The following is a 25253-nucleotide window of genomic DNA, read 5'->3' on the forward strand; positions in this document are numbered from 1 at the left end:
AAAATGGACCCAAGGAAAGTGGAGACGGTGAAGAATTGGACCGTCCCCAAAACAGTTAAGGATGTACAAGCATTCCTAGGTTTCGCTAACTTTTACCGCCGATTTATACGCGGATTCTCGGAACTGGCTTCTCCTCTTACCAAACTGACACGTAAGGACACATCATTTGGATGGACACGCGAAGCCCAAACCGCCTTCAATGCCCTGAAAGAAGCCTTTACCACGGCGCCCATTCTCACTCATTTCGACCCGGAAAAGGAAATTACTGTGGAAACCGACGCATCTGACTATGTCTCCGCCGGTGTACTCTCCCATTACGATGACAATGGTATCCTCCGACCTGTTGCGTACTTCTCGAAAAAACACTCCCCCGCCGAATGCAACTACGAGATTTACGACAAGGAATTACTGGCAATCATTCGGTCTTTTGAAGAGTGGCGACCGGAACTTGAAGGGGCTGCACACCCAATCGCCGTCATATCCGATCATAAGAACCTCGAATACTTTATGAGTACTAAACAGCTCAACCGGAGACAAGCACGGTGGGCAGAATACCTGTCACGATTTAATTTTGTTATCAAATACCGACCAGGGAAACAAGGAGGGAAACCGGACGCGTTGACAAGAAGATCAGGAGATCTCCCTGGAGAGGGGGATGAAAGACAATTGCATCAGAGTCAAGTTGTGTTGAAGAAGGAGAATCTTGATGCAAAGCTAAGTTTGTTGGCGGGTTCTTTCTCAAATGAGCCCGCTGAAAAGAACGCCTCACTGCAGGAATTATTTGATGAAGGATATAGCGCTGACCCGTTTCCCCAAAAAATACTGGATATGCGGAATAAAGGCGATCGACAATCAAAAGACATATCACTCGCCGAATGCACCGAGGTTGAAGGCCGATTGCTTTACCGAGGCAGCATATATGTCCCTGATTACGACCCCCTTAAGCTTCGAATCCTCCAACTTTACCATGACGCTGCCTCTGCTGGACACCCGGGACGTGAAAAAACATTCGAACTCGTCAGTCGGGACTACTATTGGCCCCTCATGCGAAATTACATTGCCCGCTACGTTCGGAACTGTCACACCTGTCAACGAAGTAAACCCAACACCCATGGAAAACTCGGCGTACTTCGACCTTTACCGATTCCCGAACAACCATGGCGGGAGGTATCGATGGACTTCGTTACGGGCCTACCGGAAAGTGAAGGGTACGATGCAATTATGGTAGTGGTTGACTGGCTAACAAAGATGCGACATCTCCTGCCCTGCAATACTACTGTCAACTCCGAAGACGTCGCCTGACTATACCTGCGAAACATATGGAAGCTCCACGGGCTACCCACACACGTCACCTCCGATCGCGGTACGCAATTTACAGCTAAGTTTTGGAAGGCTCTTTGTAAACACCTCAACATCGAAGCAAGGATGTCCACCGCCTTCCACCCAGAGACCGACGGCCAAACCGAAAGGCTGAATGCTGTAATGGAGCAATATCTACGTGGGTATGTCTCTTATCAACAGGACGATTGGGTAAAATGGCTTCCTATGGCAGAATTCTCCGCCAACAATCAGGTCTCCGTATCCACCAAAGCTACACCATTCTTCGTGAACTATGGGTTCCACCCCCGGTTTACAGTAACGATCAAATCGTTGGACAAGACCCCACCGAGTCTTAACGCTAAAGACTTCGCCTCGAAGATGAAAGAACTCCACGAGCACCTACGTTCCAATATCCGTACAGCGCAGGATCAACAAGAGCAGGCCGTCAATACTAAACGAACGCCGGCCCCACAGTACGATGTCGGTGATATGGTGTTTGTTTCAGCAAAAAACATCCGAACCACGCGTAACTCCCGGAAACTGGACTGGAAGAAACTGGGACCGTTCCCCGTTAAGGAAATTATATCGCCATATGCGTATCGAGTCGACCTGCCTAGGAGTCTGAAGATGCACCCCGTCTTCCATGTGTCATTGCTGGACCCCGTTGCGAATGATCCTGTCCTAGGGCAAATTCAACCACCACCCCCGCCCATTATCGTCGAACAAGAGGAGGAGTATGCAGTTGAGGAAATCTTGGACTCGCGAGAATTACGAAACACTGGCCTACAATACTTTGTTAAGTGGACGGGCTATACCGACCCTACCTGGAACCCGCCGCATACCACGATAACACCGCCACCGTTGATATCTTCCATATACGCTACCCCGACAAACCTGGACCATTGGAAGGAAAGATTAAGGTTAAGGCTCGCAGGAGCTCGCGCTTGAAGGGAGGGGCTACTTTCATGGATCGATCAGTGGAGGTACGGGGTTATGAAGAGTCGGATTAGTCAGAAAGGTTCTATTGGGTTCTACCGGGTTCTGTTGGTTGTTAATGTATGAGTCATGTTGGATTTGTCATCGCTGGATTTCCTTGAGTATATTAAATGGGGTTTGTTTGTACTTCTCGTTCTTTTTCTTCTTCTTTCTTTACGCAACGTCTTCTGTATCTACGCTGTCTATTGCTATATAATACTCTCGTTCTCTTCTTTCCTCAAGAAGACCACCGCCTCGCTTTGTTCTCGTCCCCTTCAAACCTTACCGACGCTAGAGCCCCGTAAGACCCATATCGTGGAGCTCCCACACCGTCCCCTGCTACGCTCTTCGTGCCCTGCGGAATACTCGCTACTCATTCCCTTGAGATCAACGATCCAAGAGTGTAATGCCCCGGTTATTTACTCCATCCGGCAGTCTGTGACAAAATTAATAAATTCACACGATCATAGTCGGGGAATGGGGTAAATAACCGGGGTAACTCGATGCAGTTTTTTTCTACTAATTATATGTTTTTTTTAACAGTGTTATATATTTCTATTACAAAGAGAACACTCTAGAAAACAACAATAAGACAGGGAATAAGACAGGTAAATGTAAGGAAACATACACGCTAAAGAAATACAAAGTGCTAACTAAATACAGTCCACCGCTTTTAATCCAACTCCAATTCCTCCCCGTTTCCTCCACTTTTCTATCAAGTTTCCTCCCACCTGCCATCCCATTTCCTCCACTATCCCGTATCCCACCGTTTCCTTCGCCATTTCCAGCCCTTTTTCCCGCCTGCAAGTCCATCCTTCTATCCTATTTCCTCCATGCCCTGATCCTTTCCACCACTTCCCGAATTTGTTCTACCTATACGTTTGGTTAGCAGTTCCATGGAGTACGTTATTGAGATATATACTTACCATTCGATACCCAGTCCTCCGACTTCTTCCATTCCCCCATCCTACACCCAATACCGTAACCCAGCTCTCTTTCCCTTCCCTTACCAAGAACCTATAATAATTGTTAGTGTAATATACCAATCTGTCAGCTCGCAGCATATACATACCATCTATTCAGAAATCCACCATCTAACTCCTCCAATCATATACCCCCGAGTCCTTCAACCGGCTCCAGCACAAATCCTTTATATCCTAACCGACAGTCAGTATCTCAAGGGGGTGAGTAGCGAGTATTCCGCAGAGTACGAAGAGTGTAATAGGGGACGGTAGGGGAGCTCGCAATAGGGATGCTACGGAGCTCTTAGCGTTGGTAAGGTTCGACGAGACAAGGAGAAAGCGAGGCGGTGGTCTTCTTGAGGAAAGAAGAGGACGATGATATTAAGCAGTAATAGACAGCGTAGATACAGAAGACGTTGCGTAAAGAAAGAAGAAGAAGAAGAAGACAAAATACAAACAAAACCCCCCTTAATATACTTCAAGGAAATTCCAACGATGACAAATCCAACCTGACTCATACATTAACAATCAACGGAACCCGGTAGAACCCAATAGAACCTTTCTGACTAATCCGACTCTTCATAACCCCGTACCTCCACTAGTCGATCCATGAAACAGTATCAATAAAAATATGGATTAAAGGGACTTACTTCTTTACAGCAGCACTTCACGGTATACAATGTTGTCTGTTTGAGACGGTGTCTCATCTCGTTGCAGCACCATCAAGCCAGCTACATCTGTGACTCTCGAGAGCGCTACATAGAGCTGCCCGTGAGTGAAGGGATCAGACCTCAAGTCAACCCCAACAACATCCAGTGATTGACCCTGCGATTTATTGACGGTCATCGCAAAGCATAGCCGAATAGGCAACTGCCTCCTCATTAATGTGAAAGGTAGATCTCCCTTGTTACGAACTACACGGCTATACCAAACGTATGAGTTATTAGGAAGTCTGGAAGGTTCCGTGGGATTAGTAATCGGTTGTTATCTTCTTACTATATAGAGTTGCTTGTTCTTCTGTTGTCTTTCCTTCTCTTTCCTTACGCAACATCTTGTATTCTACTGTGGGTTATTACTTTGGGGATTTTCCTCGCTTTAATACATTGCTTTTACTCTCAGTCCCCGTTACGTCTGCTGTCCCTTATGCCCGGCGCGCCCGCTGTCATGATCTTCGCCGCCTCTCTATTCCTCGCCTCGTTCCGTTCGGTTAACATGCCGACCGCCGTTATCTCCGTCCTCGTACGGACCCTTACCTCTGTCCTCGTACAGACCTTCGTCGCTGTCCTCTCCGCTGTCCGCGTACAGACCTCTGTCCCTGCCTTTGGGTACACCACTGCGTCATCCCTCGCCCTCGCGCGAGGCCTGTCCCTTCCCTCGGGGAACCTAACCATGTCCCTCGACCCCTCAGCTTATATCTCGCCCATGGTTCCTTACACTATGTTGCGTCGCTTAGGGTCGACTGACACCCACCAACTCACCTCGCTTAGGCGACCATCGATACCCTCGCTCTCCGCGGAGACCACAGACACCATTCTAATGTTTACGAACGCCGCACTCTTCCTTCTAGCCTGGCCTATAGCCTGCCTTCTCTGTAGACTCTACATGCAGGCCACGAAAGAACCACTCGCCGACCACATCCCACCACTGAAGCCATCCCGGCGTACTCGCCGCCTACAATGCCGCCTCCTCCGACGCTCCATTCCTTGGGGACGGCCGACAAGGAATGACCCGGGCTGGTGTTTTTTGGCACTAGCCCCCATACCTTTCCGGCCGTACCTCACCGGGTTAGGACCTTACCCATCTCCGGTTAAGGTCTTGAACACCCTCCACCAGCTAGGAGCCCCACTACTCCCCGCCCTCGTCACCCTCCATCATGGTACAGCCCATGTCGAGAACGGCCCCGGCCCCCATACTGCCATGCGACTACTACGGTCAAGACGGATAGGTGCCAGACTTAAGATTAGGCAACTCCACCATCCCGGCGACTGTGAACCATTCGAGTTACCGATACTGCTGTCTAAGAACAAGGAAAATCTCCACGCCCTAGTCGACACCGGAGCCACTGGGTACGGATTTATCGATGCCTCGTTTGCCCAATCCCGCGGCTACTCCACCGAGCCGCTTCCCAGGCCGAGGCAGTTACAGGTAATCGACGGTCGACCTATCGCCTCCGGAGACATCACTCATTCCTGTAAGCTCCGCCTCGAAGTAGGCACCCACGTGGAAGGGATCTCCTTATTCGTCACCCAATTAGGTGACGCTAAGGTAGTACTGGGGCTCCCCTGGCTCCAACACCACGCCGCCGAAATTCGATTCGCTGATCGATCCATTTCCTTCCATGCCGACCGATGCAGACAACATACCGCTGCCTTATGGACCTCCACCCTCGCTTCCTCCCCGCTGACTGCCGCCGCCGCCACCCTGCCACCACCTCCGATACCCCCGAGGCCCCCCGCTCTTCACCGTACCATCACCCTGTCGGCGGCCCGTTTCCGTAGGGAAGCACAACAGCCCGAAAACCACCTCTTCCTCCTGGCTGCCCGTCCCGCCGGTCCGAACCCAGCGCCGTCTAACTCCACCGAAGAATTGGTCCCTACCACCTACCACCAGTACCTCCACCTATTCCAGGAATCAGAGGCCCAAGCGCTCCCTATCCATCGGTATATCGACCACGAGATCCCATTGCAAGAAGGCAAGCAACCGCCATTTGGCCCATTATACGGCATGTCGTCAGAAGAATTGAAGACCCTTCGGGAATACCTTGATGACCAATTGACTCGAGGTTACATACGCTCTTCTTCCTCCCCCGCCGGAGCCCCTGTCCTGTTCATTAAGAAAAAGGATGGCTCCCTACGACTGTGTGTGGATTATCGCGCCCTCAATGCCCTCACGGTCAAGAACCGCTATCCACTGCCGCTGATTAACGATACCCTGGATAGACTCAAGGACGCCAAGATCTACACTAAGCTGGACCTCCGCAATGGGTACAATCAGATAAGGATAAAAGAAGGGGAGGAATGGAAAACCGCTTTCCGGACTCGGTATGGACTGTTCGAATACTTGGTGATGCCCTTTGGACTCACAAACGCACCCGCCACCTTCCAAGCCTTCATGAACGACACCCTCCGGACCCACCTCGACGACTTCTGTACTGTGTACCTCGACGACATCCTGATCTACTCGAACACGGAGGAGGAACACCAGCGACATGTCAACACCATCCTGAACAAACTACAAGCGGCAGGGCTCCACTGCAAGCCTGAGAAGTGCGAGTTCCATGTCGATCGTACGGAATACTTAGGGTACATCATATCGGGCGAAGGGGTTACCATGGCTACCGACAAAACCAAGGCGATACAGGAGTGGAAAACACCTACCTCGGTACACGACATACAGGTCTTTTTGGGATTCGCAAATTTCTATCGGAGATTCATCCGCGACTACTCTAAAGTGGTATCTCCGATGACCAATCTGCTAAAGAAGGATGCCCAGTTTGTATGGACCCCCGCTGCGGACCACGCCTTCAACCAGCTAAAAGAAGCTTTCACTACGGCACCAATACTGAAGCATTTTGACCCCGAACGGGCCTGCATATTGGAAACCGATGCCTCTGATTTTGTCGCGGCCGCCGTACTCTCCCAGAAAGACGACCAAGGAATCTTACACCCAGTGGCCTTCTACTCCCACAAGATGACGCCTGCCGAATGCAACTACGACATCTATGACAAGGAGCTGCTGGCGATTGTCGGTGCGTTTGAGGAATGGCGAAAGTACCTGGAACCGAGTAACCAGGAGATCACGGTATACTGCGACCACAAGAACCTGGAACACTTCATGACCACGAAGATTCTTAACCGTCGCGAAGCTCGCTGGTCCCTAACGCTGTCTTCCTTCAACTTTGTGGTTACCTACCGACCGGGTGCGAAGAATGGAAAACCTGATGCCCTCACACGTCGATCTGGAGATCTCCCTAAGGAAGGGGATGAAAGACTGACCCAACAGCATCAGGTTATACTCAAGCCAAAGAACCTCCGTCTAGCCGCCGCACTAGAGGTCCCCAGACCCACCAAGGTATCATCCGCCCGCCACGATGAACTGCAGGCTGCCTTAGCCAATGACCCACTGTCCAAACAATTGATGAAGGACATCATCGCCAGGAAGAAACACTCTCGTTTCCTTCCTATCGGAGAATGTGCAATCAAGGATGGGTTACTGTACTATCAGGGCCTACTATACGTCCCCGACGACGCCGCTATTAAGCTAGAGATCCTCCGCACTAACCACGACGCACCTTCGGCCGGACACCCTGGACGCGCCCGCACGCTGGAACTCCTGTCACGAAACTACTACTGGCCCCAAATGCGAAAGTATGTGGACCGCTACGTGGACCACTGCGACACTTGCACACGGATCAAGCCGGCCCGACACGCCCCTTATGGCCTCCTTAAACCTCTCACTCCCCCAGCTAAACCCTGGTCCTCATTGTCAATGGACCATGTCACCGGCCTACCAGAGTCCCAAGGATCCAACGCCATCCTCGTAGTTGTCGACCGACTCACCAGAATGGCCCACTACATCCCCACTAGAGATACGGCGGACGCCCCCGAACTGGCCCGCTTATTCTTACAACACGTCTGGAAATCTCACGGGCTGCCAAAGGACATAGTATCAGATAGGGGCACAACCTTTACCTCGCAGTTCTGGAAAGCACTGTGTAACCAATTGGACATCAAACCTCGATTCAGTACCGCATTCCACCCACAAACCGATGGACAAACCGAAAGAGTGAACGCAATCATGGAACAGTACTTGCGGGGATACGTCAATTACCAACAGGACAACTGGGCAGAATTTCTCCCGCTGGCAGAGTTCGCGCATAATAACGCCACCACGGAGCCCTTGGGGGTTAGTCCCTTCTTCGCCAACTACGGGTATAATCCCCAACTGGACATCCTACCCGCCGAAGAAAGACACGAAGCTACGCCGAAGGAAGTCCTAGAATTTGCAAATTCGATCACCACCTTACAGACCGCCTTGCGATCCGAGATTCTGTACGCCCAAGCCGCCGCTGCCGATAACGCCAACACCACCCGACTCCCCGAACCACGATTAGAAGTAGGGGATTTGGTATGGTTGTCGCGAAAACATATACGAACCACTCGGCCCTCGGATAAATTGGACCATAAACGCTTAGGGAAGTTCAAAATACTCGAACGCATTGGATCGCACGCCTACCGACTGGAGCTTCCCCCATCGATGAAGTCCCATCCGGTGTTTCACGTCTCCTGCTAGAGCCCGCCCGGACGCAGCCTCTTCCTGGCCATATACAACCACCCCCGCCGCCGGTAATCGTCGAAGGGGAAGAGGAATTTGAAGTGCAGGAGGTGCTAGATTCGCGGATACGTCATCGACAACTACAATACCTGGTCAAATGGACGGGCTACGAGCAACCCACTTGGGAACCCGCCCGGAATCTCGATGCGGAGCTAGGATCGCTGCAACGTTTTCACTCCCTGTACCCCACCAAACCCGCCTTAGCCCCTAAGAGGGCCCCACGTGGGAAGGGATAAGTTTCTTATGGTTTCTTTAGTATTTGACACCGTCCTACCTTGTGTTTCCCGGTGTCGGTCTTCTTTATTTGCTTTGTTATATTCTTTTTTTTCTTATATTGTTTTGTCTGCTTGCTCGCAGGAGCTCGCCTTTTGGGGGGAGGAGCTAAACTGTTACGAACTACACGGCTATACCAAACGTATGAGTTATTAGGAAGTCTGGAAGGTTCCGTGGGATTAGTAATCGGTTGTTATCTTCTTACTATATAGAGTTGCTTGGTCTTCTGTTGTCTTTCCTTCTCTTTCCTTACGCAACATCTTGTATTCTACTGTGGGTTATTACTTTGGGGATTTTCCTCGCTTTAATACATTACTTTTACTCTCAGTCCCCGTTACGTCTGCTGTCCCTTATGCCCGGCGCGCCCGCTGTTATGATCTTCGCCGCCTCTCTATTCCTCGCCTCGTTCCGTTCGGTTAACATGCCGACCGCCGTTATCTCCGTCCTCGTACGGACCCTTACCTCTGTCCTCGTACAGACCTTCGTCGCTGTCCTCTCCGCTGTCCGCGTACAGACCTCTGTCCCTGCCTTTGGGTACACCACTGCGTCATCCCTCGCCCTCGCGCGAGGCCTGTCCCTTCCCTCGGGGAACCTAACCATGTCCCTCGACCCCTCAGCTTATACCTCGCCCATGGTTCCTTACATCCCTCAGTGGATGAAAGCTGTATACGTGGTATAACCTTTGGCTCACCATCAAACTCACCACCCAGAATCTTGACTTCGATACACCGTATACCCAGTTTAGTTACCGTCATTCGTGTTCCATTGCAGAGACCTTGCTTCGGAAATAGATTGCGGAGTAGAATTATGGGCGCCCCCACCTTTACTTTGATGATAGATAGTGGGAGGCCAGATGGATTGAGATCCTGCAGATATTCTGGAGGTAGCAGGTTTGCATTCTCTTCTGAATTCCCGCTGTCAACAGTGTCCACCGAATAGTACGTGTGCACCTCGCCTTGAATTTGCTGTAGAACTCTATCATTGAACTCAGCGACTGTATCGTTTCTCATCGCCTGAATCGCCCGCTTCGAGAATGCGGTGTAATTTGTTGGGGCAGATTCAATTATATGCCGCGGGAATACATGCATACAAAGGTCCTCAATTGTCTTACAGCTCTGGATGTATGGTGGTAGAGATATTCTACCATACCATCGGGAATCATGGCTCATCTGCCCAAGCCAAGCCGTAAACACCTCATTCTCAACACCATTGCGGACCCTCATGTTGATCTTGAGTCTTAATATCTTGAAGTGCTGCCATAAAGAAGACCGTTGTAGGCATGCCTGCACTATCTGAGCCCTATTACCGCGTTGCACAACTGTTAAAATCTGTGCAAAATCCCCTCCGAGTACGACCGGAATATTTCCAAACAGGCAATCATCACTCACACTACATATATCATTCAGGGTCCGGCTAACCGCTTCGAAGCAATACTTATTCTGCATAGGTACCTCATCCCAGATGATCAGCGCGGTCTTTTGAATTAAACCGGCCAACAGGCTACCCCGTTTGATGTCACATGTTGAGCCCTCATGGATAGCAATCGGAATTTTGAATCTGGAATGGGATGTTCTGCCTCTAGGGAGAAACTGTGCCGCAATGCCAGAAGAGGCAACATAAAGCACAATCTTACCCTGGGAGCGGAAATGGTTACAGATGACATTGTATAGGAACGTTTTTCCAGTACCTGCGGGTCCTTGAATGAAGAATAGGGCTGACGCAGCTTCTTCAATACTGTGTGTAATAGTATTAAAGCATTCCAACTGATCTGAATTGAGTTGTGAGATTCTCAACTGTAGACTTGCCGCTTCCACAACCATATCATATCGTAGTTCTGATGCAATCATCTCGTTCCCACCTGTTCGGTTCCAATCTACTGTATAGAGGGGCAATCCAAAGTCGTTAAGCGTTCTATTGGAGTCGGCAAGAATCTGTGATATCAGGTAGAGGCCATAGTCCAGGTGGGCATCCGGAAGCTCAGGGGGGATAATGAGACCTGTGTTTCTTTCCATAGCTCGGGGCAAGTCATCGCAGATATTTGACTTGAATCTATCCCATAATTGTAAAGGTTCAGTCACGTTGCCAAATAGTAAGGCAGTAGTGAAGAGTGTACGGAGGGAATATCCGCTCGAGAATAAGCTTGCTTCAGTAAAGCACTGCACCCACTCTTGATCATCGTCCAATAAGCCAAGGGCAATGCATGCAGCCTTGAATGTAGGAAACAGCACATGATTGACAGTTTTCAGATGATCAAAAGATCTTGCGCCAGGGATCACGGTTAACAGTAAACGCATATAGTATTTCTCCCCCATCATAGGATTGCAATGCCACATACGTCCAATAGCCACACCTTTCTTCCTGGATGCCCATTTCCGCGATTTAGCGTCATAGGTAACGTACACCGGGAAATCTTGATAGAGATACTGGGTACCATCCTCGTGCTCTGTATTGTACTCAAAATAAGCTATCAGTGTAGTTCTCGAGTTTTGCATCCTCTGTATCGACTCCTCCCGGTTAGAGTTATCCCCATAGTATACCGGTTGCTCGCCAGGCAAGTGAACAGCCAAGTGAATGACAGACGGGTATTCTTCATGCATCCCGTATTCGAACAAACGCCATACAGCCTCAGTGGGTCCTATATAACGCCCTTGGAGGTATCTAGTAATTTCATCCGAGTCACTCCCTACTTGAAGTGTTGTTCGATCTGAACCTTTATATATATATTTGTGTATATATTTTATCGCGTGGATAGAACCACAGATCTCGACATTGATATGAGCTTTATACCGTAAAGAAAGATAAGGATTGTATGGAACCACCCATCTGTTGTCCATCTGATACTCTTGATTAAACCCTGAGCCCCTTACTGCCACTGAAAAGGTTCTGCCATCATTACGTCTTCTATACAGTGGATAGCCATCCTCCTGTACAACTGTCTCTGATTGATAGGCCTTAGGGTACCGTTTCGAACATGCAGTTGGTCCCCCATTCTCCTTTGAAGCCATGCAGGGCGATCGCATATTGGCCTCTCCATATGGACCGTGTACCATACAACTTCTAATGATTGCATTTAGTTCCCCCGTAGGATCAGTCACGGGGTCCGGTAACTCTGCACACACAATTTCGTCGATCCTCTCTGCTGTCAGAAAGCGATCATCCGGATGAAGGAATATCAGTAGATACATGTGTGGCAGCCCTCTCTTCTGGTACTCAATGGTCCATACAGACTCAAGATAGCGACCAAAGATGTGTTTACGCTTTATTTCTTGGAGGAGTTGTTGTTGCTTGAGATGGAACACCCTTGCAACTAAATCTGGCCTATCAACAGCAGTTTGCCCCGGTAGTAACTCCGCAGTAATCTCTTCCCACTTTGGATTCGCGGTAAAGGTAACAAATAGTGAGGGACGCTCAAAATGATGGACTATAGCCATGGAATCCTGGAACAACTGCAGCATGTATCGGTCGCCTCCTGTATAGCTTCGTGGTAGAATGATACGCTTCCCGGTTTGTTCCGGGTTGAAGTCCTCTTGCCACATATTATCCGCCAACCCATTATACAGATCAGCCCGAATATTTGCCTGATTCAGTCGAAGCCAATTCAACTTATTCTGATCACAAACAGCCCAAGCATCTACCAAATACTGCTGAAATAGGCGTTGCGAGAGGAACAAAGTCATGGGTTCAGTCGTCCTGGTATGCAGTCGGTACCTGCACACCATGTATAGTAATCAAAAAGTTAGCCATATCAAAAAGTCTTTGAGCCATTGGTGTTTATAACTAACCTGTAAAATTCGCGTTGCTGTAACCTTAAATTCTTCCGTCGGTTCAACTCATCCCGCAGCCGTAAGCCCCAATGCCAACCCCTCTCACCATTTGGAAATAGCAGAACATAATGTAAGGGCATATAAGCGGCATGATTAGGATCAATTATACTAAACTGCCTATTGGCATCTAGATTTCTATGTGCTAAGACAATATCCCGGAATCCTGCTTCACCATATTCATCCGGGATAATCGCAGCGACTTCATTGCTTGTAGGCAAATTGTGTCTCCGCTTGTCCGCTCCACTCTCCACTATCAACCGCAATTGCGGATTAAGTAAGACACGTACATCTCCATCTTGTGAGGACGCAGCTTCCAATCTTTCCTTCGCTGTCTTGTATAATGGAATAAATGGATTGACTGTGTGTATCTCTTGTGTCAACCGTTCCAAAACCGCAATATCTAGAGTTGGATGTCCCTGCTGCATCATTTGTGCAGCGTAGAGTGGGTCATAGAAATATAACTGAGCAAAAGCGGGCGTATCGTTTGCTGCTGCAGTCAGGGGCCCCTGAAGGTGGTATAGCTCGCCATGGATTTGGAAGCATGTAACCCCCCCAGCTTGACGGTCGATGCGTTCATCTGAGGTATATTTAACGGAGGTGAAGGTCAAAGCGGAGTTGTACTCCCTAATGCGGCTACGGAACTGTCTAGCAATTGTATCAGTTGATTCGAGGAGGTACCGTAGGTACTCGGGGGCTTGTTCCAATGCCGGCAATTGAACATCGCCTTTCTTGCAACAATTTTCAAACCGCGGTAACGTGATTGAACTCCCTTGCACGCGCTCGCTTAGCCAATGTAAAGCTTGACATGAAGGAGAAATCACTGTCATTCTGCCCAACTCCAATGGCGTCCAACGGGCCCGTGACGATTGGAATGCCAATGGTACCGCAGGTTGAATTGGCGGCTGAGATGGCTGCCATAGTATCTATTAGAATAATAGCCCCAAATAATGGTATTCAAAACGATTCGCCAACTCACCTCTTCATTGTTCGCAATTTGTCGCCGTCTGGCTTCTGCTCGACGACGTGTATATTCACGCAAGCGAGCCTTATTAAAGATCAGAATCAGTAGAACTCAAATAATTGAGTAATTTGTAAACTCACCAAACATGGTCGACATGATTTACGGTGCCGGCCATTCCTATCGAGATCATAATCCACGATATCCTCATAACATTTGCAGTTTGTGCATTTAATCGTCGACATGTTGTCGAGAGAGCTGGGTGATAACACTATGGAACGGTATTTTATAGAATTTGTTTTGGTAGAGAGCAGATAATTTAATCAAATATATTGATTGTTAGAGTGGTGATAGAATTTTATTCAGTAGATTTTATTCAGTAGATTTTGTTCAGTAGATTTTATTCAGTAGATTGAATTTTTGGCAAAGAGACCGGTCCCAAAGAGTTGTGTGTGTTATCACCCAGCTCCCATAGACCCACCGGTGCAAAATAGGGGGGTTCCGGCCACTTGACGCACCGGGGGTTATTTTCAGGGTCGAAAACGGGTTTTTTTTGGTGCATTTCCGCAACTCCGCAACCGGTGCAACGGGCGCGACACCTCAATTTTCGCAGCGCGCGCGCGCGCTGACTGCAGGCAGGGTAACCGCACCGAATCAGGTAGGGTAACCGCACCGAATCAGGTAGGGTAACCGCACCAAATCAGGTAGGGTAACCGCACCAAAGAAACAAAATTTGATGTGTCGTGCTTACAAAACACCCCTGTCGCTGTCAACCAATCAGACTGCAACAATCAACGGATGATGATATTCCAGTACATAGTAGACTAGGGGTGCGCCACCTCGCGACCGCGAGGTCCCCTTCTCTCCCACCTATGTGTAGTATCTAGGCAACTCCAGTAATTAGTTAATTTTGTCTTAGCCGTCTCATGGTTTGTTTTCCCGGCCATGTCGCATAAAAGCCTAGATTTTGCTCTGGAGATCTATTTCCGATTTTCAATGCCAGGTCCAGTGCCAGCTCTAGCCGGGGCTGTCCGAATGCTATCTCTAATGCCCGTTCCAGTGCCAGCTCCATTAGATCCCGGCTGCAGTGCCGCCTCAAATACATGCCAGCTCCAGTGCCCGCTTCTCTGCAAGCTCCAGTGTCCGCTTCTCTGCAAGCTCCAGTGCCCGCTTCGCTTCCAGCTCCAGTGCCAGCTCTGATGCTCACTCTGGTGGCAGCTGCGGTACCCACTCCGGTGCCCGCTCCAGTGCCAGCTCCAGTGCCAGCTCTAACGCCCACTCCTGTGCCCGCTCTTGTGCCCACCCCTGTTCCCGCTCGTGTTCCTGCTCGTGTTCCCGCTCTTGTGTCCGCTCCGATGACCGCTCGAGTGACTACTCCGGCGTTCGCCTCGATGCCAGCTGCTGTGCCAGCTCCAATGCCGGCTCCAATGCCCCTTCCGGTGCCCACTCCACTATATGCCAGCTCCGGTGCCAGCTCCATTGCTAGCTCTAGTACCGGCTCCAGTGCCAGCTCTGATATATTCCAGCTCCCTTCACCGTTCCTCCACCGCACTGGCACCTCCTCTCTCCCTCTTACTGGTCTTCCCTCTCCCTCTTCGCACCCCCCGCCAACTACTGTTTGTCTCACTCGCCTATTCTGCTCATATTTGACTACTAAATAGCTATATTTATTATTTAATCATAAAGGGTTCCGTTGGTTGGGCTGGTCTCATGGGTAAGGTCAGGGTTAGGGTTTGGGCTAAGCAGGAAAATAGGCAGGGTAATGGCACTGAGCAGGTAGTGTAACTCCCAAAAAAGGTAGGGTAACGGCTCAGAGCAGGCAGGGCAACCGCACTAATCGGGTAGGGTAACCATCTCAAAATAGGCAGGGTAACTGAACAAGATCGGGTAGGGTAACCGCACCAAAGAAACAAAATTTGATGTGTCGTGCTTACAAAACACCCCTGTCGCTGTCAACCAATCAGACTGCAACAATCAACGGATGATGATATTCCAGTACATAGTAGATAGATAGACGGTGTCAGAACACCTCACTCTGTTCTGCGACATAATTTCTTTTATTTTTTTCTTTTTTTTTAAAGAAAAAGTTACGGCCAAATCCGGTGTTTCTAATTCCACGTAGCCGCGATCCGGCGATACATAACCCTTCCTCACTACCCCCCATAGCTCCGCTGCCCGTGCTTTCCAACTACTACTCCCCTACTTTGCTAATAAGAGCTACGCATGGAAGCCCTACCACCCGGTATGCCAACCCTCTCCTCACTGAAAACGAATATTGTCTCAATAACCCGACGCCGATAGCCGCGGAAGCTGTAGACGCCACTATATGGCCCTGGGGGACTACGACCCTACGCAGACGCCTCGCGGAGCCCCGCTTCCGACAGGAGGGAGCTCGAGGGCCTGTTAATCCGTTTGAGGATGGAAACGAGCCCATCGACCCGCATGTCATTCGTTCAGCCCTTGATAGGACCCTCCAGGCCCAGCTGGCGGAGCTCACTTCTTACCGCACTGAGGGGGAGGGGGAGGCGTTCCGCGTGCGCGACTTCAGCTGGATGGGGGTTGCTTATAGCTCACATCCTCGGGATGCCCTGGAGCTCCGGGTGGGGTGTGACACGGGCGGGTTTGTGGACCATTTGCGGAAGAAGGTTGGTTTTATGGGTGGTTTTCTCGAAGGAGTAGTGAGTAGTGTACAGTTGCTGATGGATTGGATGATTTGTGTGTGTGGTAGAGGTCGGAAGGGCTTTGGAGGGGGAGGGAAATTGATGTGCAGGAGGTCACCCCGAGCGCGGTGACCGCGGTACTGATGAGTACCGTCCTGAACGAGTATGCGGACACATTCCCGTTTGATATCTGGGTTCTGCGGCGCCATCTCAGCGCCACGGCGTGCTACGGTATGCGGGTTGAGAACCCGTCACTGGTAATCCCCCTACCTACACCTTCGCCCACCGCCCACTCACCCTGAATTCTAACCACCAACATTAGTTCTACTGCTTGGGAATTACATACTACACTCGCAATCCCATCGGTACCCGCCACATCAAAGAGAAGAAGTTCACTCTGGCCCTCACAAGCATCCGCAAGCGGGCTGGCAACACCACGCTCATCTTGAACGACCTGCCCTGGCAACTCACGGCCTACTGCGCCCCGCTCCCCCGCCAGCTCTTGCATGAAGGCGACGAGTTCCGCATCGCAGAGTGGACAGTCAAGTGCTTTCTCAAGATTGCCGAGCACTGGGGCGATGCCCTGGACGAGATTGATACGCAGGTTCGGCGCAAGGTAACCTCACCCGCTCTTCTACCGCATATATACCCTCTTGATTTATGATTAACAAGCAAATACAGGGCACAATAAGCATCCAGCAGCTGGGTAGGACAACAAAACGCGATCCTAACCCCTACATTCGTGCTCTCGAGCTTGTAGAGAACACACTAGCCTTGCTGCGCGAACATATGTCCTACATCCCTGTCCTAACCGGCGAGGTGCTCCCGCGCTCTTGGCCCACAAAACGGGGTTGCGCAGCACTCTATGAGTTTGAGCAGCTTTCAAAGCGCATCAAACGCAAGATGCTGGAGGCCGCCTTGATCGCCGAGGCTGTAAGCTGCGACCCCCTGCTTCTTCGTTTTTTGTAGGGGGGCTAATGATATCTTTAGCAGCGCCCAGCGGCTGAGGCGAAAGTAGAGGGACGGGTCGAGAATTGGCCAATGACTTTGGGGATTGCTTTCTTCCCGGCTGTAATCATCTTGGTAGGTCCCCCTCCACCCGGTGACACACTCATATAACCGTACTACTACTGACCGCACTTAATGAAGGTATTGATAGCTAGAGGGAGAACGTTTGCTGAAGAATTCACGGCGAGTGAGTTCTTGGTGTGTTCCGTCGTTCTTTTCGGGGCGTTTTTGTTTTTTACTGGCCAGGCGGAGGGGAAGCGCGACCGTAAAGATTAAGTCTCGTCGGAGGAGTGCAGCCTTTTAGGTCGGTGATGGGTGCTTGACGGGAGGGTATCAGTTTGGTGTCAATTGGTAAAAGGATCCATTGGTTCATTTATGGCAAAGATGTCCATTATAGTAGTCATTCCGTGCGCTTTACCCAGTCTCGCACGAGACTGCAATATTTGAGGTTCAAGTATGTCAGGTTATATAAGGGTGAGGAGGGTTCAAGCAGAACAGATCACACTAGTGTTTAAACTGCTTGTTTATTCTAGGTACAAAAATAGAGTCCTTATATACCGATAAATAAGGAGCAAGAGTCCTGGGTAGGAACTGTGGGTGCGCGTGGTAGAGGTCCTTTGTGACTGGACCTGAATGCGATTCCTCCACATTCTGGTGATTAGTTGTCCGTGACCCGATGATCCCATTGGCACTTAAATGTGAGCGCAAACCAACAAACCCACTCGCTTAGCTCCTACCGCAAAATGTAACCGCAGGCGCAAGCCTAGGAGTATGTTAAACTAGAGGTATGACTAATTTCACCTAAATTCAAGAAGGAATAAACGAGAATTCTTTAGAACAGACTCTATTCTTTGCAAGAATATGGAGAACCGTTTTTAATTATCAGGAGTCACCAAGAGTGCTGTTTTGCTAAAATCGTTTTGATTTTCTGAGGTGTTTGTCATAACCCCCAGGTTAATCATACTCCCAGGAGTGCGTCGACTGAGTTCCTACCACACAGAATCGCAACCAAGCTACATATAGAGCCATACACCAGCCACTGTCTATGTAGGCTATTTCGAATAAGTGGGGCAACCTGCAAGTCTAAACAGCCCCGCAATGGGCCAATTGCGCGGGGGTTGAACTTCTCTCTCTTGAAACTCCTCCTTACCGAAGAACTTAAACTTTTTTCTCTTCTCTAGTTAATGCATTCTCACCAGAAACACGGAGATTGTGCAGCCTACAAGATAATGAACAATAAACATGGCAGTTTCTCCGCTCTCAACAACCGAACCGAGCCTCGGGTAAATTCGGCTAATCTCTTTCTGCCAGCCAGGTAACGGCTAAATTCTTGACACCGGCTTAGCCCCATAAGGAGGAGTTCCCTTTCGATATTATACTATATTCGATCGCGGACCCAAGATACATCGCATGGTACGGTTATATTAGCTATTTGGTTACTCTTTTACCTTTTCCTTTGTTATGTTTTTCGATTTGTGGTAGTCAGGGGAATTTTCTTGACATTTGCTTTGTAAGAAGATATCCGGTTGGTATCAGACCATAGTTACTAGAAAAAGGGACCGGGCGGGGGATGGCAGGGGTTTTGTTCACGCTATAAGTTTTTATCTTCATGCGATATTCATGTACACAAAAACAATTGAAACTAATGATTAAAAAAAGGAAAGGGCCGAGTACGTATGTCGGCCCGTCCCTTGGACCGTATGAATTGGCTACAAATTCACTGGCGATATGTAGGTCTAAAGTGAGAGGAATAATTATTATAGAAATAGGGGTTTAAAAACAGGGTTAGGTGGCTGACTGAGCTAATATGATTCTTTCCATACTTCTACAATGATTTTGCCTTACACTGTATATTAGAGAGATTTCGCAGGGGATTTTAGCTAGATTGAAATGCTTTAAACTGAGTGATTGTTTTTCGAATAGTGGTCAAAAACCTTCATATACATAGTCTAGCGAGTATGATCAAGCATGAAGGTAAATATACTTCAAATGCCAGATAATGAATTATTCACGAGTCTGAAGATTATCTTTCCATATCAGCTTTAACTATTTAGGGATTTCATTTAGAATGACTCTGTGAATTCAGGATTCCAGGGCCGGCGGAAAAATCATGGAATGTCTACCGGAAGACATAAGCACCAAATGTTGAAGGTATAGAGGGTGTCGATCAATGGGCTTCAGATTCATTTATAAACCAGAACTAAAAAAGTCTCTGTATTGTATATATTCGGCTGTTATTGAGATAGCCAGTAAAGATACTGATGAGTGGTCTGCATACGGCATAAATGATCGGTGAGATATGAATTACTGTTGCGAGTAATATTCCAAGATTACGAGTATCCTTAAAGCCTTGTTGTTAATTTACCATTCAAGCAACTCTCCTACCATTCGGTACCTACTTGAAATTACTTTAGGGTTAGAACGGGTATTTGTATAAGCCTGCTTAAAGAATTATATAAGCCCGATATTGGGCTTATTGATGGCAACCTATGCTTACAAAAGGGAAAAAACAATTTTCGGGGATGCAACGCAACAGACCTCAAAACAACTATAACCACAACTATAGAAGAGTCACAACCAGAATGTAGACCATATCCGAACCCACTTTTTTGAATATAACTTCCACTATTTTCTTGATAACCTTAGAATTATACAAACTGTGTATAGCAACTTGTTATAAAAATACACTCGGTTTTACAACTGTTGCGCAATATAAATTGTGCAAACTGCAGGAATAAAATGAGAAGTAAATAAAATACTGCATAGGGTTCCAATTCGCACTCACGAATCGCTCAATTAAGTACTAACTACAACCTCTGAAACTCAGAGGGGAACTCCAATATATGGTGTCTTTACTCCCCTTCATCCTTCAATTTATTAACGCGCCGTAGGCTTTGCTTGTTTCGCAACTTGACATGGAAGTGGGTAGGGACGAGCAAACTGAGTAACAACAAAAACTTTCGTTAGAGAGCTTTTACAGCTCGTAGATACTGGAAGGATAAAGAAGATATTAGATTGGAGGGTGTACAATTGACATTTGCAAATTTCACTTTGGAGACTAAAAGAGTGAACCTCGCTTAATACATACTGTTACCATTAAATCTATAGCGATCTTCAGGCACCGTGGAGGTAAATATTGCGGGGTGTCAAAAATAATGGGACGCAACGGGTTCGAACCGCTTCAAACATCGCGATACCGCACCCCCGCGGGCACCCCCGCAAGCAACCCCGTGCCCCCCCCGCCGTACCATGAACCCTAACGCCTAATCAAACTATGGGACGGCATTTGACCCCATTCCAGAGGGGAGAAGTACTAGGAATGCATGATGGAAACATTCCTATGCGCGAGATCTCTGCCAACTTAGGCATACCTCTTTCTACGGTCGGTAGGACTGTAAAAAGAGGCCGGGAACAGCTAAAACTTGAAGGGTAAGAGGCAGAAGGCCGAGGTAGAAAAAGGAAAACTACAGAAGAGCAGGATACAGCAATATTAGCAGAGGCAATGAGTGATAGGCATCAGAGTTATTTAGACATCGAGAAAAGGGTTGAACCTCTGATTACCCTAAGCGAGTCCACCATCGGACGAAGACTTAGAGAAGTCAATATGCGAAAATGGGTTGCACAAGACCGTATCAAATTGAATGATACAATAGCACAGGAGAGGCTCGCTTGGGCCATCGAACATCAGAATTGGTATGGACAGATGTGGAGAAGTCGCTGCATGTGGGGTGATGATGTTACAATTGAAAGAGGGTGAGGGAAACGACTGTCTTGGACCTTTCGCTACCCAAAGAAAAATGGACAAAGGCATGCGTAGAGCCTAGAGTGACAGTAGGTCAGAGCAAAATCAGCCAGATGATGACTGTATGTTTTATGGGTAACAAATACGGGATGTTTGACCATGTGTTCCCTGATGAAACTTCAAGAGGTGGGGGGGTTACAAGTTTGTCACTTATTCGGAGCATTGATAGATAATTTTTAAATATCTGGGAAGATATAATCCGAGATAAAGAAGAAGGGCAGGAGGTCTATTTTATTATCGACAGTGCATAAACCCACCTTCCTCTAAAAAGATGGTTGATAGCCCATCCGGTTGTTCTAAAAAGCCTTCCTCGCTACTCCCCTGATCTCAATCCTATCGAGCACATCTGGTCAATTATCAAACACTACCTTCAGAAGTTTTACCCGGACCTTGTAGACAGAGGCACAAAGAATCCAAGAGCTATTAGACAGGAGATGGTTGATGCTGTAATTCATTGTTGGGAGTTACTTGATCCTAATCTTTTTGATGTTTTGGCAGAAACAATGGTTCATCGAGTTCAAGCTGTACTTGAGGCTGAGTGCTGGTATACTAAATACTGATGTGTGCTATGTTTTGTTTAATTCTATCTATTCCCTTTTACTACCAATCACCTTGGTTGGTCGTGGGGACAGGAGTTCGTTGTGACCGAACTCGTTGAACACCGAACCCGTGGCATCCCATTATTTTTGACACCCCGCAATGCATATAGGCAGTAGAATATATTTCGGGTATTGTTTGAATTGTGGTTTTATAATTGTTGTAGTGCTGTATGATGTTAAGCGAGTGTAACGGAGCCAGTTGCACATTGATATGCAAGTACCAGCAGTGTGGTTAGTTATCAGCTTTCAGAGTAACTACATTCTAAATGCTAGGAAGAGGATATATTCATGGGAGCGATTACTGACGAGTCTACGCCTTAGCAATGACTACAAGACCAGCCAGAGTGAAGCTCTGATTACCTGCTTATTCCCTGTATACTCTGAGCATTACAGGTACACCGTATAATAGGGGTCCTTTCTAACAGAAATAGAATCGGATAGAATAGAGACAGCCGTGCAAGATAGACAATCAAGTTGCAGATTATTCATAGATACTATCGCTAGAACTTAATAATGTGTAAAGGCTCTGCTACCAATAAGAACTTGGTTTTTCTTTCTGATGAAAACTAGAGAGAACAGGACTGAAGGGCGAGAATGAGCTTGAGTAATTATACTCCGAAGGCCTCTATTCTCTACTTCTAACTCCTGACTAAGTTTCGGTGAAGCATTTCCTCAGTGCCGGAAACAATACCACCGCTACCCCGCTTTTCTCTAAGCCTCAACAGGTGTTTCCGATACTCAAGGCAACCACCTTTAGTCAAAGTCTTTGTAACACCTGTAGACTTGGTTGTAACACAACCGAGGGACTGCGTGAATGAGCTGCCACTCAAGTGTAAGCTTAATCATTGCTGTAGAGCTTTCGCTTATTGTAGACTTCCCAAGCATAGTCCCTGCCCTTCGGCGGACTTGCAATGCTCAGAGGATACAGAGGATCACCCGGCAATCAGAGCTTCACTATGGCCGGTCTTCTAGTCACTGGCGAGGCATAGACTCGGCAGTTATTGCTCCCATAAATAGATCCCCTTCATAGCATCCGGAATATAGTTACTTTAACAGCTGATAGCTAATCACACTGCCGGTACTTGCATATCACCGTGCAACTGGCTTCTAATAATAACTCTTAGCATGTAACCGGGCCCTGTGTGTACTCATACAGCAGACAGTTGAAATAGCTCCATTATAGACTGACAGTGGCAGGAACTATGCCAAGGAAGTCTACAATAATCGAAAGCTGTACAGCAATAATTAAGCTTACACCTGAGCAGCAGCTAATTCATGCAGGCTCCGATTGTATGGCAACCAAAGCTGTATACGTTACAAAAGCTTTGACTAAGGATAGTTCCCTTGGATATCGGAAACGATTGCTGAAGTTTAGAGAAAAGTGGGGTAGTGGTGGTATTGTTTCCCGGACCAAGGAATGGCTCCACTGGAACTTAGTCAGGAGTTTGAAGCAGAGAATAGAGGCCTTCGGAGTATAAGTACTCAGGCTCATTCTCGCCCTTGAGTCCTGTCCTCTCCAGTCTTGATCCAAGAAAAAAAATCAAATTCTTATCAATAGCAGAACCTTTAAAGATTATTGAGTTCTAGCGATACTATCTTTGAATAATCTGTAACCTGTTTGTCTATCTTACACGCCCATCTCTATTTTATCCTATTCTATTTCTCTTAAAATAGACCCTGTTACAGCGAGTACCCAGTCATATCTAGTTACTACATGCATTATAGTTTTATTCCTATTTTGTATTTAATTTTATGGCATCTTCTAGATACATTAACAGCATATTCAGCTCGCTACTCTATAGCAATGGTTCATTGAATTGAGTTGCACTGAGTAGTCAAGTTGCGTTGAAATTGCATCCTCGAAAATTGTTTTTGCCCTTTTGTAAACATAGGTTGCTACAATTGTTTCCGACTCTAGTAGGTCGGGAAATAGATCAAATGGTACCTTAAGCTGCAAACAAAAATTTGGAACCGAATCATTTGATTCATTTCTCGTAGGGATCGGTTGGAATTGGGACAGTGGATGCATTTCCAGGGCCGTTTGATGCATTTCCATGATGCATTTCCATAGAGCATTTCTATGATGCATTTCCGGAATATGTTAATCTAGACTTAATGAGTTCAGTGTATATAAGCGCAGGTAGGTAAGAACTATAATTATTTATAGCTCAAGCGATAGATTCTAGGTTTTGTTAGCTTAATAACCTAGGTTCAGTTCCACTATTTTTCGTTTTTTTTACTTAAAGTAGTATCAGATACTATAGCTACCACTCTTGGCAATAGAATACAGTTTCTGTTTTAAGAAATCATTCAAGAAAGATGTCCAATGAAACTTACAATTCATTTCTCGGATGCCTTTCCACAGGTAAATTGTATTCATTTCTTCGGAACATAGCCTATGGCCCAGATGGTCACTTTCGCAGCACATAATTCCCACACAAATGTTACACAGTAGAAATGATTCATTACTCGATTCATTACCCAGTGCTATTAGAGGGATTGTGACCTTATCGTGATTTAAATTGCCTTCAACACTATCATTTTTTAAGGCCCTAATAAGATGAAGGTTGATGATATATGATCAGGCTTAATCTGACATTATAGTAGAGAATGTATTTCATAATTTTTGCAGGTTTTTTCTCTTTTGGCGGACCTATGAGATTTCGAGAAGAAGCTTCAAGACATCTCATCTCTAGACCCCTTCTTTCTCATATAGGGGAAAGGAACTGGGGCTGTAGTTAACATTCATGTGGTGGAATATGCTGCGGTACTAATCTAGTGTTCCTATTCCTCCTATTAGTCTATACTACCTTAACTATATATAAATAGCCCACATTCGTATAATAATGTAGGTTATTATACAGGTTCAAGTTCTACTTAGCCATATGTCGAAGACACAATTGCGAATTATTTTCGCAAATAAATATCGTTTTATTAGTAGTTATAGGCACGAGACAAGACAAGACCATATTTAAGGTGGTTTTGTCTCACCTTATGTTGAGGAGTAGTAGGTATTGTCTCTGGACTCTCCACAAAGTCTCGAGACGTCTCAAGACGTTGGGAAAAATTCCAAAAGTAGGAAATAGTTGAAAGTTTTCATGGATCGATTAGTTAATATACTGGGTTACGAGGAGTTGGATTAGTCAGAAAGGTTCTATTGAATTCTATCGGGTTCTGTCAGTTGTAAGTATATGAGTTACTTTGGATTTGTAATCGTTGGGATTTCCTTTGGTATATTAGGAGGTGCCGTCCTCGTTTCTGTTCTCTTTCTCTTCTTTCTTTTGATACGCAACGTCTTCTGTGCCTACGCTATCTATTATTATATAATATTATTTCCTCTTCTTAACTCAAGAAGACCACCGCGCTGCTGCTTCCCTTGGTCCGTTGACCCTTACCAACACTAGAGTCCCTCCAGATCCCTATTGCAGGCTCCCATACCGAACTCTACTACCCCTTCGTACCCTGCGGAATACTCGCTACTCGTCCGCTTAAGAAAAATACTGGAACATATAAGCCATATTTTCAGTCATTGCTTCAA

The 25253-nt window shown here is 47.4% G+C and overlaps 5 protein-coding genes across 5 annotated transcripts; 2 read left to right on the forward strand and 3 right to left on the reverse strand.

The window, feature by feature from the left end:
* Positions 1 to 1425: 1425 nt before the first annotated feature.
* On the forward strand, positions 1426 to 2268 carry H6S33_008569 (uncharacterized protein; the record flags this gene model as incomplete). The annotated part of the gene is made up of 1 exon (XM_044840084.1): positions 1426 to 2268. The coding sequence occupies one exon, from the start codon at positions 1426 to 1428 to the stop codon at positions 2266 to 2268; it is 843 nt and encodes a 280-aa protein (XP_044687683.1).
* Positions 2269 to 3112: 844 nt separating this feature from the next.
* Positions 3113 to 3370, reverse strand: H6S33_008570 (uncharacterized protein; the record flags this gene model as incomplete). Its single annotated transcript, XM_044840095.1, has 3 exons — positions 3113 to 3168; positions 3222 to 3312; positions 3368 to 3370. 3 exons carry the CDS (start codon positions 3368 to 3370, stop codon positions 3113 to 3115), a joined length of 150 nt encoding a protein of 49 aa, XP_044687684.1.
* Positions 3371 to 9188: 5818 nt separating this feature from the next.
* On the reverse strand, positions 9189 to 13891 carry H6S33_008571 (uncharacterized protein; the record flags this gene model as incomplete). The annotated part of the gene is made up of 5 exons (XM_044840106.1): positions 9189 to 9456; positions 9489 to 12572; positions 12647 to 13599; positions 13665 to 13733; positions 13790 to 13891. 5 exons carry the CDS (start codon positions 13889 to 13891, stop codon positions 9189 to 9191), a joined length of 4476 nt encoding a protein of 1491 aa, XP_044687685.1.
* Positions 13892 to 14550: 659 nt separating this feature from the next.
* On the reverse strand, positions 14551 to 15126 carry H6S33_008572 (uncharacterized protein; the record flags this gene model as incomplete). The annotated part of the gene is made up of 1 exon (XM_044840117.1): positions 14551 to 15126. The coding sequence occupies one exon, from the start codon at positions 15124 to 15126 to the stop codon at positions 14551 to 14553; it is 576 nt and encodes a 191-aa protein (XP_044687686.1).
* Positions 15127 to 15869: 743 nt separating this feature from the next.
* H6S33_008573 (uncharacterized protein) lies at positions 15870 to 17590 on the forward strand (the record flags this gene model as incomplete). The annotated part of the gene is made up of 7 exons (XM_044840128.1): positions 15870 to 15888; positions 15948 to 16291; positions 16375 to 16563; positions 16629 to 16922; positions 16988 to 17239; positions 17297 to 17389; positions 17456 to 17590. 7 exons carry the CDS (start codon positions 15870 to 15872, stop codon positions 17588 to 17590), a joined length of 1326 nt encoding a protein of 441 aa, XP_044687687.1.
* Positions 17591 to 25253: the final 7663 nt, after the last annotated feature.

This window comes from Morchella sextelata, assembly GCF_020137385.1.
Source record: "Morchella sextelata strain SCLS chromosome Unknown scls_27, whole genome shotgun sequence".
NCBI classification, from domain to species: domain Eukaryota; kingdom Fungi; phylum Ascomycota; class Pezizomycetes; order Pezizales; family Morchellaceae; genus Morchella; species Morchella sextelata.